This window comes from Microtus oregoni, unplaced genomic scaffold (genome assembly GCF_018167655.1).
Source record: "Microtus oregoni isolate MIOR12 unplaced genomic scaffold, Mior012 000024F_ref0000369, whole genome shotgun sequence".
Taxonomy (NCBI): domain Eukaryota; kingdom Metazoa; phylum Chordata; class Mammalia; order Rodentia; family Cricetidae; genus Microtus; species Microtus oregoni.
The window spans coordinates 8,701,029-8,716,331 of NW_024543083.1; the positions used below are offsets into that span (position 1 = coordinate 8,701,029).

The following is a 15,303-nucleotide window of genomic DNA, read 5'->3' on the forward strand; positions in this document are numbered from 1 at the left end:
AAGCAGTAAATGCACACCCACAACCTTAACTGCATCTCTGCACGTGTCCTACAAACGTCAGAAGGACTTTTCTCGCAATACTACACTAGAGCAAGGCTTGTCATTGTCCACTGGGGTTGTCTGCTTTCTCTGAAGCAGTTTATTGTGTGCATTAAAGGTGGCAGTGGGCCGGGCAATAACTATAATACTGTCTGTCATTTCCTTGATTTCTTTAAAAAGTGATTTTTATTTTATGTGCATTGGTGTTTTCCTGCATGTATGTCTGTATGAGGATGTTGGAGCCCCTGGAACTGCAGTAACAGATATGAGCTGCCATGTGGTTGCTGGGAACTGAACTCGGTCCTCTAGAAGAACAAGTATTCTTACGTTCTGGGCCATCCTTCCGGCCAAAGTGAGATGATCTTAACAAAGTAGCTGAACTTCTTCCCTGGGCATGATGGCAGTGCACTGACTGGCCAGTCACTGCTGAGCAGTGTTCAAAGACAACGTCACTTTAATAGAGTCCCGACTGCTGGGTTGTTGTTTCTTTTGTTTGAATCGTCCAGGTGGTTCTAACTGCAAACTGCTTTACTTCATTACTGTTCGGACTTTAGCCTGCCTTTCCGCAATGACCTATAACTACTTGCTATAACATAGACCTTTGTATTTATGTAAGGTTTTTGGTTTGTTTGTTTGTTTCCTTTTTAGGCTAGCCTGGAATTAATAGCAATCCTCCTGCCTCTGCCTCCCAAGTGCTAGGATTACATGCTTGAGTCACTACACCCAGGTAACACCCACCAGTTTAGAAGCACATAATTCAGTGGGTTTAGCACATTTCAGAACCTTCCAGACCTCACTAAAACAAGCTTCATTAGAAAGCGAAAAACCAAAAAAAAAAAAAAAAAAAAAAAAGAAAGTGAAAATAGCAAGCAGGGTCCAGTCGCGGAAGCCTGTGACCCCAACATTTGGGAGGTGAAGGCAGAAGAATCAGGAATTCAAGGTCACCCTCATTGACACAAGAGTTCAATGCCAGTCTGCACTCCATGAGATCTGTGTCAAAACAACCATCACCACCACCCCCAGAGAGGCACTGACAGACCTGACAGAGCGGCCAGACTCTGTAGCCAGCACTTGCAAAGAAAAGCAGGTCCTTCGACATGCATCCCTTCCCTGCCCTTGGCTGGGGCACACCCTGCACCACTGACCTTCGGTCGCACTCCTAGAAAGCCACTGCAGTTATCTGATCCACAGTGGCACACTGTCCTGCCATTGCCCAGACAGTCCAGGTTGTAATTAAATGTCAACTCCATTCCTAAAACACAAGAGAAATGATTATCCACGGTGACACCATGAGGAAGCACTGCTACACACTGTCCCGCTGACACATGGTTCTAACACAAAGACTGTCCCAGGCTGGCAAGATGGCTCGGGGGTGAAAGCGCTTGGTATTTAAGTCTGACAACGTGAGTTTGATTTGGAGGAAGAGCACAGCCTAAGTCTAGAAGTTGTCATTTGTCCTCAGGAGCACTTACATATGCACACATCATATAGAATACCAAAAATAACACAACTGTAGAGACCTTTCCTCCTTCCACACCCATCTTACTGAAAACAAAGACAGAAGAGTGGGGACAAGTGGCTAACATTGCTGCCCACCAAAATGTACACCAAAGCTAAACAGTCTGAAAGGACAACACAGACTTTGACAAAGGGTGGAGACAATGAACACGTGATCTATGATCAAGAAGGGCTTCTAGCTGAGCCCTCTTAACAAAGCTAAACTCTAGTTTCTTTTTTTGTTTTGTTTTGTTCTGTTTGTTGAGAGAGGGTTTCTCTGTGTAGCCTTGGCCGTTCTGGAACTCACTTTGTAGACCAGGCTGGCCTCAAGCTCAGAGATCCGCCTGCCTTTGCCTCCTGAGTGTTGGGATCAAAGGCGTGCGCTACCACCGCCCGGCTAAACTCTAGTTTCTAAACGAACAACATGGCATGGCATGGTGACAGTGTTAGGAGCGCCTTCCACTATGAACCAATACACACTCACAACGCAAGTTCACCAGAAATGTGAACACTCTAGGGATCCAAACTAAAGCCCCCTGAACACTGTTTCAGGCAGGGGTGACTAACCCAGAGTCTAGAAAGGGCTTCAGCTGGCCTCATGACTGAATTGCTCCATCAGTTCCCGACAGGATTGCTAAGGCATTTGAGACCTGAGCAGGGAGGGAGAAAGAAAGCAGCGAGGCTGCCGAGGCTCAGTGTCCACTCTCAAACAGAGTGGTCTTTCAGGGCCGGAAACAGTTGGTACAAGATCTACTTTTATTACTTTTAATATGTGTATATGTGAGTGTGGGAGGGTACCTGTGGAAGCTAGAGGTGTGTCTGGAGTACAAGTGGTTGTGAGCCACCTTACACAGATACTGGGAATTGAACTCGGGTCCTCTGCAAAAGTATACACTCTTAACTGATGAGCCAACTTCCCAGTTGCCATGGGCTAGTTACCTTTGTATGTTGAAAGAACAATACAGAGCTAGGCTGTCCAGTCATACTATTCAGACGGAGTGCTTTGGGGAAGCCGTGCATCTGCCCTGCAGTGGTAACACGCTGGCATGCACAGACACAGGCTCTATGGGCCCTCTTTTGCACAGAGGCCACTCAGTGTTCTCTTCAGATGCAGTTTTACTGCGCTGGCAGAAACGCCCAGTTCCAAACAGAGCATGTTGTCTTCCCTGAGTCAATACTCGGGTGCCAAGTCTTAAAGGATAATGTCCTCCCTGACAAGAGAGATGTCCCCACAGAGGGACCCAGGACAGCGTGGCCCTTTACCTGCAGGGATGTCACAAAGCGCAAACAGCCCAACTCGAACATCCCCGTTTACTGTCCACTTCTGGGTCTCACAGTTTGGATTACAACTGTGGTTCATGAAACGAGAGTAATTTCCTTTTGGTCCAGCATCAATTATCCGGTCCTTCAGAAAGGGGAGACAAAGCAGGGGATACTTTTGACATAAACTACAGACAAGCCATTTAGAAACACAGTTAGGGAACACAAGGCTGCAGCATTTATTATCAGCTGGTGTGTGACTGCTAGCAGCGCTGAGGACACTGCAGCCACCCTCTGAAGTTCCCCTACTTGATGACCTGAGACTTTCACAGCTTCTAACCGGACACTGCCGAAAATGGTGAGGATGGTGCCGTGGAGAAACATAAGGTCAGCAGGTCATTTGTTTAGGTCTTTTTGATAAGAGCTATACTATTCAGACACCCAACTACTCAATTAATTTGCTCTCAGTTTCTCTTTCCTGCTCTAAGCCTGAAGAGAAATTGTCGTGGAGAGACGAGTTTACCCCATGCAGATGGAGAAGGAGAAAGGGGACTCCCCTAGTGAGGATGTGGAGCCGCGGTCTCTCTCTGCTCTCACAGGGAAAGGTGTGCTTCCCAGGAGTTACCCACTCTGCTTGCACTCACACGGCAGTTCAACAGAGAAAACACTGGAGTTGGTCCCCTCGGTCTGCACTCCTAACTGAGGATAAGCTCTAAGCTCTGGAAATCACTGGCTGATCTGAGCTCAGCGAGACTAGGATTCAACGGGGCAGACTGCAGCATGCACTGGAGCTGGAAAATTTTCAAATAATGATACAACTACATATAGTTAAAATACTTTCAGAATAATCCTTTTTTTCTTTTGAGATAGAGTCTCACAATGTAGCTCTGGCCGGTGTGGAATTTACTATGAAGACCAGGCTGTGCTGGAACTCACTGCCTCGGCCTCAAAAGTACCAGAATTAAAGGCATCCACCATCATACCCAGCAATCTCTTCTACTGTGCTTTGCTCTTTTCCTGTTACATTTTTGCTTGTGATGAGACTCAAATCCAAAGCCTCACATACGTGCAGAATGTGCTTTACCATGGAGCCATGACCACAGTCTCATATAACATACGTGTAGTATGTGCTTTACCATGGAGCCATGACTTCAGCCTCACGTATGTTGAGCATATGCTTTACCGTGGAGTTATGACCTCACCCTGAATGATATTCTGAATCTTTTAGAAACATTCCCGGACAAGGAAACATGGGTACCAGTCTTGGTTCTTGAAGGGCGACAGAACACTAAACAATTGACTGAGCTGTACCTCGACCTGGGTTTTCCGTCCTCTGTCAGGACGATGATAATAACTACTCTCATTTCCTTTTTAAAAGCTTAATAAATACACAGAAATTTTTTTTTTTTTTTGGTTTTTCGAGACAGGGTTTCTCTGTAGCTTTGGTGCCTGTCCTGGAACTAGCTCTTGTAGACCAGGCTGGCCTCGAACTCACAGAGATCCGCCTGCCTCTGCCTCCCGAGTGCTGGGATTAAAGGCGTGCGCCACCACCGTCCGGCAATACACAGAAATTTTATGAGTTTTTGGTTAATCAGAAATTTCAAGGTATTTTATAATTCAGAATCCGAGAGCTGATTCTTCCAACAGTGATAAAGAAACCAGGTCTCTCACTGATGCAGATCTAGGATTAGAACCCAACAACTCCAACCTAGACACGGCTGGAGTTCATTTCTGATTAGGCCTTGGCTGGAGTCTCATGACTATGAAGGGTTCCTTCTGTATCCTGAGATAATTACAGTACTGACTACTGAAAATCATATTATACTTAGAGAAAATGAAACTAAGAGAAACTGAGTCCAACATAAAATTATGAACAAAACATAAAATGTCCCTTTTTCTTATCAAAAAATAAAAGCAATTTTACCTTGGTAACAGTTAACATATAAAAATTAGTTACACTGTTCTCGTGTGCTCGCTTGATTCGAAGTCTGCATTCTTCTTCATCAATTACTTCACCAACATATTCATTTACAAATTCACCCTGCAGAGAAGCATTTAATATATCACTGTAAAATCCATGCACTATACTGTAATGTATTTTTTAACACCACATGTATGAATCAAGAAAATTAACTAAAGCACAAAGAGTAGCAAGTGCTCTTATGGTACAAAGGCATGTGTGTGTCTGTCTCAAAACAGAAGGAAGAAGGCTGAGGGCTGGGAGTGCAATGCAGTTAGTAGAGCCCTTGCCTAGTTTGTACAAGGCCATGGGTTCAATCCCCAATAGCACACAGACTGGGCGTGGTGGCACATGCCTATAATCTTAGCACTTGGGAGGTATGGAAAGGACATGTTGATTCCTAGGTCAGCCTGAAGCACATGAGAACTTGCTTTAACAACAAAACCCTAGGGCTGGGGGTCAGAATGGCTTGGTGTGTAACCTGAGTGTGACAGACTAAGAGATGTTCCGACTCTCACCAGACACTACGGTGTGCAAGTGGAAGTGTACGTGGTGTCGAGCCGGGCGGTGGTGGCGCACGCCTTTAATCCCAGCACTCGGAGGCAGAGGCAGGAGGATCTCTGTGAGTTTGAGGCCAGCCTGGTCTACAGAGCTAGTTCCAGGACAGGCTCCAAAGCTATAGAGAAACCCTGTCTCTAAAAACTAAAAATAGATAGATAGACAGACAGACAGACAGACAGAGAAATGAAGTGCATGTGTCATCCCTGTCACCTCAGGCAAGCTCTGTGGAAATGTAAAAACAGCAGAGCTATAAACTGGCTCAGTTGGGACTGCCCACAAATGTGGAGACCTGAGCTCAGATCTCCATAACTAAGGGCCCAAGCACAATGGCAGATCCTGAAATCCTAGTGACGGTGATGGGAGCTGAGGACCAGGCGCATGGCTGGGTTTCAACGCCAGTTACACGGCCAATGAGAAACTCTATCTCAAACAGCAGTTATGACCTAGTGGCCTTTGGGGAACTCAACAGGACCTTGAGTTATTTGGGAAGAGGAATCCCAAAAGAGAAAATGCTTCCATCATATCATGTGTTGGTGAGTCCTGGCAAATGGCTGGTGTGGTGGTCCTGTGGTGTAAGAAAGCAGGCTGCCCAGGCTGTGGTACTGCACACCATTAACACTAGTGCCCTAGAGGCAGAAGCAACTCAGTCTACATAGTGAGTCTCAGGACGCCCAGAGCTTTGGAGAAAAGAAAAAAACAAAGAACTGCAAACTGACTGAGCCATGGGGAGCGGCATAAGCAGCTGTCAGCAACGCTCCCACACAGCCTCGGCTTCGGGTCCTACCTTGAGTTCTTGCCCTGACTACAACTGCAAGCTAAAGTAACCTTTTCCTCCCCAAGTTGCTAAGACATGTTTAAAGGCATGAAAGCACCTCAGAAACAACACCCGGCTTGTCACTGACTTTCACACATATGGGTACACATGATCTTACACACACACACACTACTTCACCCCTGGAAGTAAACGGCTGTTACTTACTCACGGGCATTTGGGCGGCACTATTCCTGTGCAGGTGCTTGTCTTTTCTTGCGGATAGCATTATTATTTCTATAGTCCCAAGTGGCACCTGTGGCATGTCACTAGCTCTTAGAATAAGGCCAACCCCAACTTCTGAAGCCATTATCATCACTATTATTGCAATCTTTTAATAGTTTATTTTTGTGGGAGGTCCTCCCACTCCTCCAGCCTATCGCCGCTGAGATACCAGCCCATTGGGGCGTGGTCTCTCTCCCTTTAAAAAAGCGGCCACTTCCCTCTCCTCTCTCTCTTCACTTCCTGCTCTGCCGGCGACTAGACTCCCTTCCTGGTTGCACAGAGGGCTGACGGTGATCTGTAACTTTTTTCTCCTTTAAATAAATACCACCCTATTAATCATAATTCCAAACTGGTGTGGCATTGTTTGTGACTTACGCCTTCAGTTGGCGCCCAACGTTTGGTGTTAGGACCTCTCCTTTCCCCCGCTCGGCTGCCGGCCGCGAGCTTGGCTTGGCGCAAGCCTCCCTTCCTCAGCTGCCTTGGCCGGCAGGCGGCCTTGTGGCCTGTGTCTTGTGCGTGGAGCCAGCAGCTTAATATAAATCATCACGCACTGGCTTTTATTGCTGCGGTTCTTTATATTTTCTCTTTAGACACCTCAGATTGACTTCCAGTCCCCAGGCACCCTATCGTCTGCCTCCCCACGTGGATTTAAACTCCACAGGCCTGTGTAGTCTCCACCCGCGTGGTTTGCTCTTTTCTGAGTCATTTTTAAATCTCCCTTGCAAGCACAGCTCTTAAGTGGCGCGAACCAGAGCACGCGGTTGCTGAAAGCTGCAACCCCTCAGGGTGACTCTGTCACGTGGAGGCATAAGCGGCTTCCAGGTTGCTCTTTTCTATCCCTGGATTCTGGGTTTCTGGTTCCGTCTCTGGAACTGATTTAATTACATTTACTTTGTTGAGCAACTTACATTTTCCAGTTTTTAACAAATACTAGGCGGACTCTGAAACAGGACCCTGTTTTCGTCGCGACTTGGCAACAGCGCCACCTGCTGGATAATAGGTAATATGGCAGTTTTCGTTTCCAACGCGAATTTTACTGTTGTGGTTACCAATACAATGGGTTATATCATGCAAGGTTTATATGACTATGGGGATAACTTAATTTACTGGTTACTAGGTTTCAGTATTCTTTTGCATATTCTATCATTTAGGAAGAACATGGCACTCCTAAGAACCATACAATCTTTACTAGAAACTCATGCAGGTCAGGAGATTCAGGATTCAAAAGAGACAATAATAAAGACAATAATAAAAAGACTTGAAATGATTGAAGAAATGATTGGAGCTGGTGAACAGAGTAATAAGGCACAAGGACAGGATACAATGCCAACACCAGCTATTAGAACTGGCTCACCCAAGGTTTTAGCGGCATACCCTATACTTAATTCTGACAAAGCGTCAACTTCTAAAGGCTCAAAGGGAGTCAGAGAAGCTAGATGGACGCCAATAGCAATGAATGATCTGAAAGAAATTAAGCAAGATATTGTTAATTTTGGCTTGCACTCTGCATATGTAAAGGAAATGATAAGGACTTGGGCTTCTAATTCTAGAGCTACCCCCCATGATTTCCATCAGTTAGTGTCTGCAGTTTTAGATAATGGACCTTCCTTGATATTTGGAATTTATTTCAGAGAAGAATCCAAACATACGGAACAGCAAGGAAGAGCAAAAGGTGTCGAGGTTTCCCAAGATCAAATTCTTGGTGCAGGAGAATATGCTGATCCACAGGTCCAAGCTCTTTATGACGATGAAGTACTGTGTCTATGTCACCAAGCAGCTTTAAATGCTTGGAATAGGATACAAAATCCAGCAAAAAGGGTTGAATCATATGCCAGAATTAGGCAGGGACAGAGAGAACCCTTTATTGACTTTTTGCAAAGATTAATTAAGGCTCTGGACATAGGGGTAACAGACCCAGAAGCTACCTAGACGAAAACTTCTTGAATCTCTAGCTTTTGAGAATGCAAACATAGAATGCAAAAAGATAATTGGGCCTTTAAAGTCTAGATCAGCACCTATAGTTGAATGGATTCAGCATACGATGAATGTTGAGACGTTTAGCTATAACGATGAATCTTGGGTAGGAGAAGCGATTTCCACAGCAATGAGGAGACATCAAACTGCCAAGTGTTTTAATTGTGGTAAATTAGGACATCTGAAAAGGGATTGCAGGCACAGAATTTCTAGGAATAATATCTCCTCTGGTAATGACAAAAATAGGAGACCTAGGCCTTCAGGTATATGTAGGAGATGCGGTAAAGGCCGACATTGGTCCAACGAATGCAGGTCAACAACAGACAAACAAGGCAACCCGATACCGTCGGGAAACTCCTTGAGGGGCCTCTCGCAGGCCCCCAAGCCAACAGTGGCCCAGTCATTCCCAGTCACAGTGGAGAAGGTGCCTCACCAAGAAACTTAAAAGCTCCAATTTCTGCTGAAAAAAGTAATACTGGTCGAAATGATGAATTACGTGTGGAGGATGAGTAAAAAAAACCCAGTAGGACAGAGTAAACGTATATTTTGGCAGACTTCTATTAACGATCAAAGACCAAAGCTAAGAGTCTGTATAAATGACACTTTTATTGAAGGCTTATTAGACACAGGTGCGGATGTAAGTATCATTACCCCAGAATCTTGGCATCCAAATTGGCCTCTTCAAGAGGTAGATGTTCAGTTCTTGGGAAGTGGAACCCTATCTCATGTAAAACAAAGCACAAGATGGGTTGAATGCATAGGGCCCGAGGACAAATAGGAAAACTAAGGCCATATATAGCCAATATTGCCATAAATTTATGGGGCCGTGACCTGCTACAGCAATGGAATACCCAGATTAACATTCCTGTGGTTCCAGGGACTCATAATTCTGGGAAGGATATGATGAGGTATTATGGAAAAAGGTCACCAGCCATTCAGGCTGTACAAGAACATACAGCAAATACCAAACCTTTAGAGGTACCAATAGCCCTACCTTTAAAATGGCTAACTGAGAAGCCAATATGGATCAAACAGTGGCCTCTAGCTGAAGATAAACTACAGGCATTGGAACAGCTGGTGCAAGAGCAACTAGATGCTCACCATATTGAAGAATCAACCAGCCCTTGGAATTCTCCTGTGTTTGTTGTAAAAAAGAAATCTGGTAAATGGAGAATGGTGACAGATCTAAGAGCTGTCAACAAAGTAATTCAACCTATGGGCCCACTACAATCTGGAATGCCTTTGCCTTCTCTGTTACCAAAAGGATGGCCTCTTATAGTTATTGATTTGAAAGATTGTTTTTTCACTATACCGTTACAAGAAAAGGATAGAGAAAAATTTGCCTTCACAGTGCCTACTTATAATAATTCTCAGCCTAATAGGAGATATCAATGGACTGTCCTCCCACAGGGTATGCTCAATAATCCTACACTGTGCCAATATTTTGTAAGTAAGCCATTGGAAATAATTCGTAAACAATTCCCCAAGTCCATCATTTATCATTACATGGATGACATCTTGTTATCTGATTCAAATATACTTTAGAAAGGATGTTTGAAGAAGTAAAGAAAGTCTTGCCTAGGTGGGGATTACAAATTGCCCCGAAAAGATTCAAAGAGGAAATTCTATTAATTACCTAGGTTACAGAATAGGGATATAGAAAATTAAAACGCAAAAGGCACAAAATAGGAGAGACCGGTTAAAGATTCTTAATGACTTCCAAAGATTGTTAGGAGACATTTCCAGTCTACGACCAGCTGTTGGGATAACACCTTATCTAAGAGTTCGTTTAAAAAAAAACCTTAGATGGTGATAAAGATTTGAAAAGTCCAAGAAAACTGACAGCTGAAGCAGAAAAGGAACTGACAATGATTGAGGAAAAATTACAGGAGGCACATGTGGATAGGATGAACCCAAATCTTAGCTGCATCCTAGTCATATTGCCTTCCAGAATTTCTCCTACAGGGATTCTAATGCAGAGGGAAGATATTATTTTAGAGTGGATATTTATACCTAATAAACCAAGTAAAAAATTAAAAACTTATGTGGAAAAAGTCTCTGAATTAATTATAAAAGGTAAGCTGAGACTTTGTCAACTAGCAGGTATAGACCCAGCAGAAATTATAGTGCCTTTTACTACTGAAGAAATAAAAAAGTTATGGGAAGACAATGAACCGTGGCAAAGAGCTTGTGCTAATTTTCTGGGAGAAATTAATAGCAACTATCCCAAAAGTGGTAGACTTAACCTTATAAAAAGAACTTCTTGGATTCTTCCTAGAATTGTACGTGATGCTCCAATAACTGGAGCCCGTACGTTCTATACTGATGCAAATAAATCAGGGAAAGCAGGTTACAAGTCAGATGAATTGAGTAAGGTGGAACAAAGCCCTTATAATTCTGTCCAGAAAGCAGAATTATATGCCATTCTTATGGTGCTAAGGGATTTTAAAGAACCTCTTAATATAGTTACAGATTCACAATATGCAGAAAGAGTTATCTTGCATATTGAAACCGCTGAATTTATACCAGATGACAGAGTTGACTTCATTGTTTATCCAGGTACAAGACATAATCAGGAATAGGCTTTGTCCCATGTACATAACACACATCCGGTCCCATGCAGGTCTGCCTGGTCCTCTAGCCCAAGGCAACGCTGAGATTGATCAATTATTGATTGGAAGTGTGTTGCAGGCCTCAGAATTTCATAAGAATTTCATTTTTACTATTAACTATCATGTTAATAGTAAAGGCCTAAAGAAAGAATTTTCCATTACTTGGCAACAAGCTAAGGACATTATAAAGAGATGCCCTACTTGTTCTTTCTATAATCAAACACCATTGCCTGCAGGGAGTAACCCAAAGGGCACTAAGAGAAATGAAATCTGGCAGATGGATGTGTTCCACTTTATGGAATTTGGTAAATTAAAATATGTACACCACACCATAGACACGTATTCAGGTTTTCAATGGGCTACTGCCCACATTTATTGGAAGTTATGGCCATCATGGGTATACCTGCACAAATAAAGACAGATAATGGTCCAGCATATGTATCTAAGAAAATGAAACATTTTTTTGATTATTATAATATAAAACACATTACAGGTATACTAAATAATCCTACAGGTCAGGCAGTTATAGAAAGATCAAATCGTACTATAAAGGATATGCTGAACAAACAGAAAGGGACAGAAAATACCCCCAGAAATAGATTACATAAAATGCTTTATTGACCTTGAATTTTCTTAATGCTAATGAGAAAGAAACGACAGCAGCAGAAAGACATTGGATAATGGAAAAGTCTGCTGAACTAAATCAACCAATTTATTTCAAAGATGTGCTGACCTCTCAGTGGAAGCCAGGAGATGTGCTACGTTGGGGAAGGGGTTTTGCTCTTGTTTCCACAGGAGAAGAAAAATTGTGGATACCATCAAAATTAATAAAGTTTCGATTTGAAGAGGAGAAACCTCTTGGAAAGGAGAAATGACAACTCATCCACAATGATGATATTCATACAGGTGGTAAGAAAAACATATAGAATGGGGGCAGGGTTCTGTTCTTATCTCCACAGGAATACACTCATCGTTGAAAAATTCAAGGGACCCTGGATGTTTGGATACTGACAGATGGAAAAATACCTGCCCAATAGGAAATATCAAGAAAACTGAATGGGTTGTGTAAGTAATATTAAACCATATTTCTAAATTTATAAAGCTGGTTTTGAAGTTGGACTCTGGCTCAGTCCCTCTCCAATTCCAAGCCTATTAGTAAGAGAAAAACCCAGAGTTTCTGGAGTTTGTGTCTCATGTCAAGAGCCATGAAATGGGACAGAAAGAAATATGAGTTTAGAAAACATCTTTGCTTTTCTTCATATCTATCATACTTTTCATTGAATATATCTATCATGTCTTTCAGTGAATATATACACACATATATATATATGTCTATATGATTAATGTTTCATAATGAACAATGAGTTTTTCCTGAAGTGACATTTGAAGTTTCCAGGAAGAAGATGGGGCCCCATAACAACAACTCCACCTGGTTGATATGATGTCATGATACTGATAGCGCTACTACAAGACCTGCTTTGGGTACCAGCTGCACAAGACAGTTCCAACTTGGTTAGCTGAAATGGTGCACATCTTATACAACATTTTGGCCAGACCTGCACAAAATACTCAGAGACTATTTGCAATTTTAAAAGACATTGATCTTGAAATTTCACCATCATTTTACTTTCACAGGATCCCCCAGAAAGAACGTCGCTCCCATGACAGCTGGAAGTAATTCTAGAGGACGACGTCCCCTCTCCCAGTAAAGTTTGCCCTTGGGTTTAGGGACATCATTTAGGGGTTGATTATAATTAGTATACGATTGAGGGTTGGGGGAGGAATTTTATAAGCTCAGGGATCATTTTGAAAAAAAAAAAAGAGGGATGATGGGATAATAGATTTATAATTGTGAGTTACTGTTTTTAGACAAATATACTGGTATTGATTCTTGTATATTGATACAAAGTTAAATTATATTGACTATTGTATGCTTGCATGTTTCTAGCTCTGTTTAAAACATTTTTTTATGTATTGACATATATCATATTGATACATATATTGTATATATTTACCATATTGCAGTGTACATTTCTACCTCTGATTAAGATACTTACATAATGTTTGTGTATTGATATATATTTACCTACTGCAATGTATATTTGTACATTGTTTATATTTGGAGGTCATTGTCCTCATTTGTTTCACAGTCGTTTATTGTCTTAGTCTTTAAGTTAGATAGATATTGAGAATTATACAGATTAATAGTCATCTAAGTTTGTCATTTATAATTAGACTAATCTGGTTCTTTAGATATATAGAGATTATACTCAGTATAGATAGATAATCTTCAACTTCTTCAAAGAGCTGTAGAAAATGGCCTTTAATCTAACTCAGAGTTTTGTGGTAGTGAGACACAATTGCTCCTGGCAACACCACTCTATTCCCGAGAGAATGTTGAGCACCAAAGACACTCCACCTGGAGCCTTTCTTTTTGGCAGAACTGGCCTTTGGGCAAAGAAATGCCCATACCTCAACCACTGACAGAGATACAGAGCATGCATCAATGGATAAAACAGGACTGTCATATCCTGCCAAGACAGGGTAAGATAGTTTTGAAAAAGTTGCTTGCCTTTGAAAATGGTATGTCAGTTATGTTAGGCCTTAGCCAAAGTTGGTTGCTTCAATGCTGCTAATGTGACTTTGGGTGATTGCCCAGGTAGGTAGTTGTCTCTGTGATTTGTTGCATGTTTTGGAAGTTGTTTTACTGAACTTCCTAATTAGCCAGGTAACATTATTTCCCTTCTCAGATCTTCGATGGGGTTGAAGACTATATAGATGTAGTTACTTTCCTCTCATGACGTGGCCAAGTTATTTATTATACAAGACATAAGCTAGTTAGAATAGGATATTTGTACTTATTGTATATAATTTCATAGTAGGTTTAGAACTCTCTTATTTAAACAAAAGGGGGAAGTGTTGCGGGAGGTCCTCCTACTCCTCCAGCCAATAGCCGCTGAGATACCAGCCCATTGGGGCGTGGTCTCTCTCCCTTTAAAAAAGCGGCCACTTCCCTCTCCTCTCTCTCTTCACTTCCTGCTCTGCAGGCAACTAGACTCTCTTCCTGGTTGCGCAGAGGGCTGACAGTGATCTGTAAGTTTTTTCCCCTTTAAATAAATACCACCCTATTAATCATAATTCCAAACTGGTGTGGCACTGTTTGTGACTTATGCCGTCAGTTTATAGCTGCGGAGGTGGTGGCTATTAGGGGTGAGAAACGGAAGAAGTCTGAACCTGAAGCAGATAGGGCAGGTGTCTGCTCTTCAATCGTTAGATTTTGAATAAGTATATTTACAGAAAGCTAAAAATACAAACTCTACACCGTTCGGTCAGATTCCTCCAATAGTGATGTTTTACAAATTGGAACACAGTAGTAACTAGAAAACCGTTGGTGTCACACACACCGCACTCAGACATGGAATCCTGCCACCATACAATCATGCTGAAGACTGTACCTGCACCACAGGATGTCTTGAGGTTTTCTTTAATGGCCACACACATCCTCCATCACTCCAGCACCCTGGTTTCCTAACTCCTGTCCGACACTAATCCATCAGTATAATTCTGTCATTTAAGGATGCTCTATAAATGCATTTATATAATATGTAACCTTTTGAGACTTTTTTTAAAATTTATTTATTATGTATACAGTGTTCTGGACACCAGATCTCATTATAGATGGTTATGAGCCATCATGTGGTTGCTGGGAATTGAACTCAGGACCTTGGGAACAGCAGTCAGTTCTCTTAACCTCTGAGCCATCTCTCCAGCCTGAGGCTTTTTTTTTTTTTTGAGACAGGTTTCTTTGTGTAATAGTCCTGGCTTTCCTGAAACTTGCTTTGTAAACCAGGCTGGCCTTGAACTCACAGAGATCCACCTGCCTCTGCCTCCCAAGTGCTGGGATTAATGGTGTGCGCCACCACTGCCGGTGAGAATTACTTTTTAAGATTTGGTTTTTAAAATTATTTATTTAAGTGTATGGACGTTTTGCCTGCATGTATGTCTGTGCACCACTTGCATGCCTGGTGCCCTGTGAGGCCAGAAGAGATATCAGATCCCCTGGATCTGGAGGTACAGATGGCTGTGAGCTGTCATGTGGCTGTGGGAATCCAACCATGGTACTCTGGGAGATCAGTCAACATTCTTTTTTTTTTTTTGGTTTTTCGAGACAGGGTTTCTCTGTGGTTTTGGAGCCTGTCCTGGAACTAGCTCTTGTAGACCAGGCTGGTCTCGAACTCACAGAGATCCGCCTGCCTCTGCCTCCCAAGTGCTGGGATTAAAGGCGTGCGCCACCCATTCTTAACTGACAAGCTATCTTTCTAGCTCCTAAAGATGTGTTATTAGATCCAGGAGATCTAATGCCC

General features: G+C 42.6%; 1 protein-coding gene across 3 annotated transcripts in view; it reads right to left on the minus strand.

The window, feature by feature from the left end:
- Nsd3 (nuclear receptor binding SET domain protein 3) overlaps nt 1–15,303 on the minus strand; it is a 115,224-nt gene that overhangs the window by 6,366 nt on the left and 93,555 nt on the right. For all 3 annotated transcript variants that reach the window (XM_041673900.1, XM_041673901.1, XM_041673899.1), the window contains 3 exons: nt 4,721–4,837; nt 2,800–2,941; nt 1,185–1,291 (listed from right to left, as the gene is read on the minus strand). In XM_041673900.1, the coding sequence (XP_041529834.1) occupies nt 1,185–1,291; nt 2,800–2,941; nt 4,721–4,837 (366 nt within the window). The remainder of the gene's footprint in view (nt 1–1,184; nt 1,292–2,799; nt 2,942–4,720; nt 4,838–15,303) is intronic.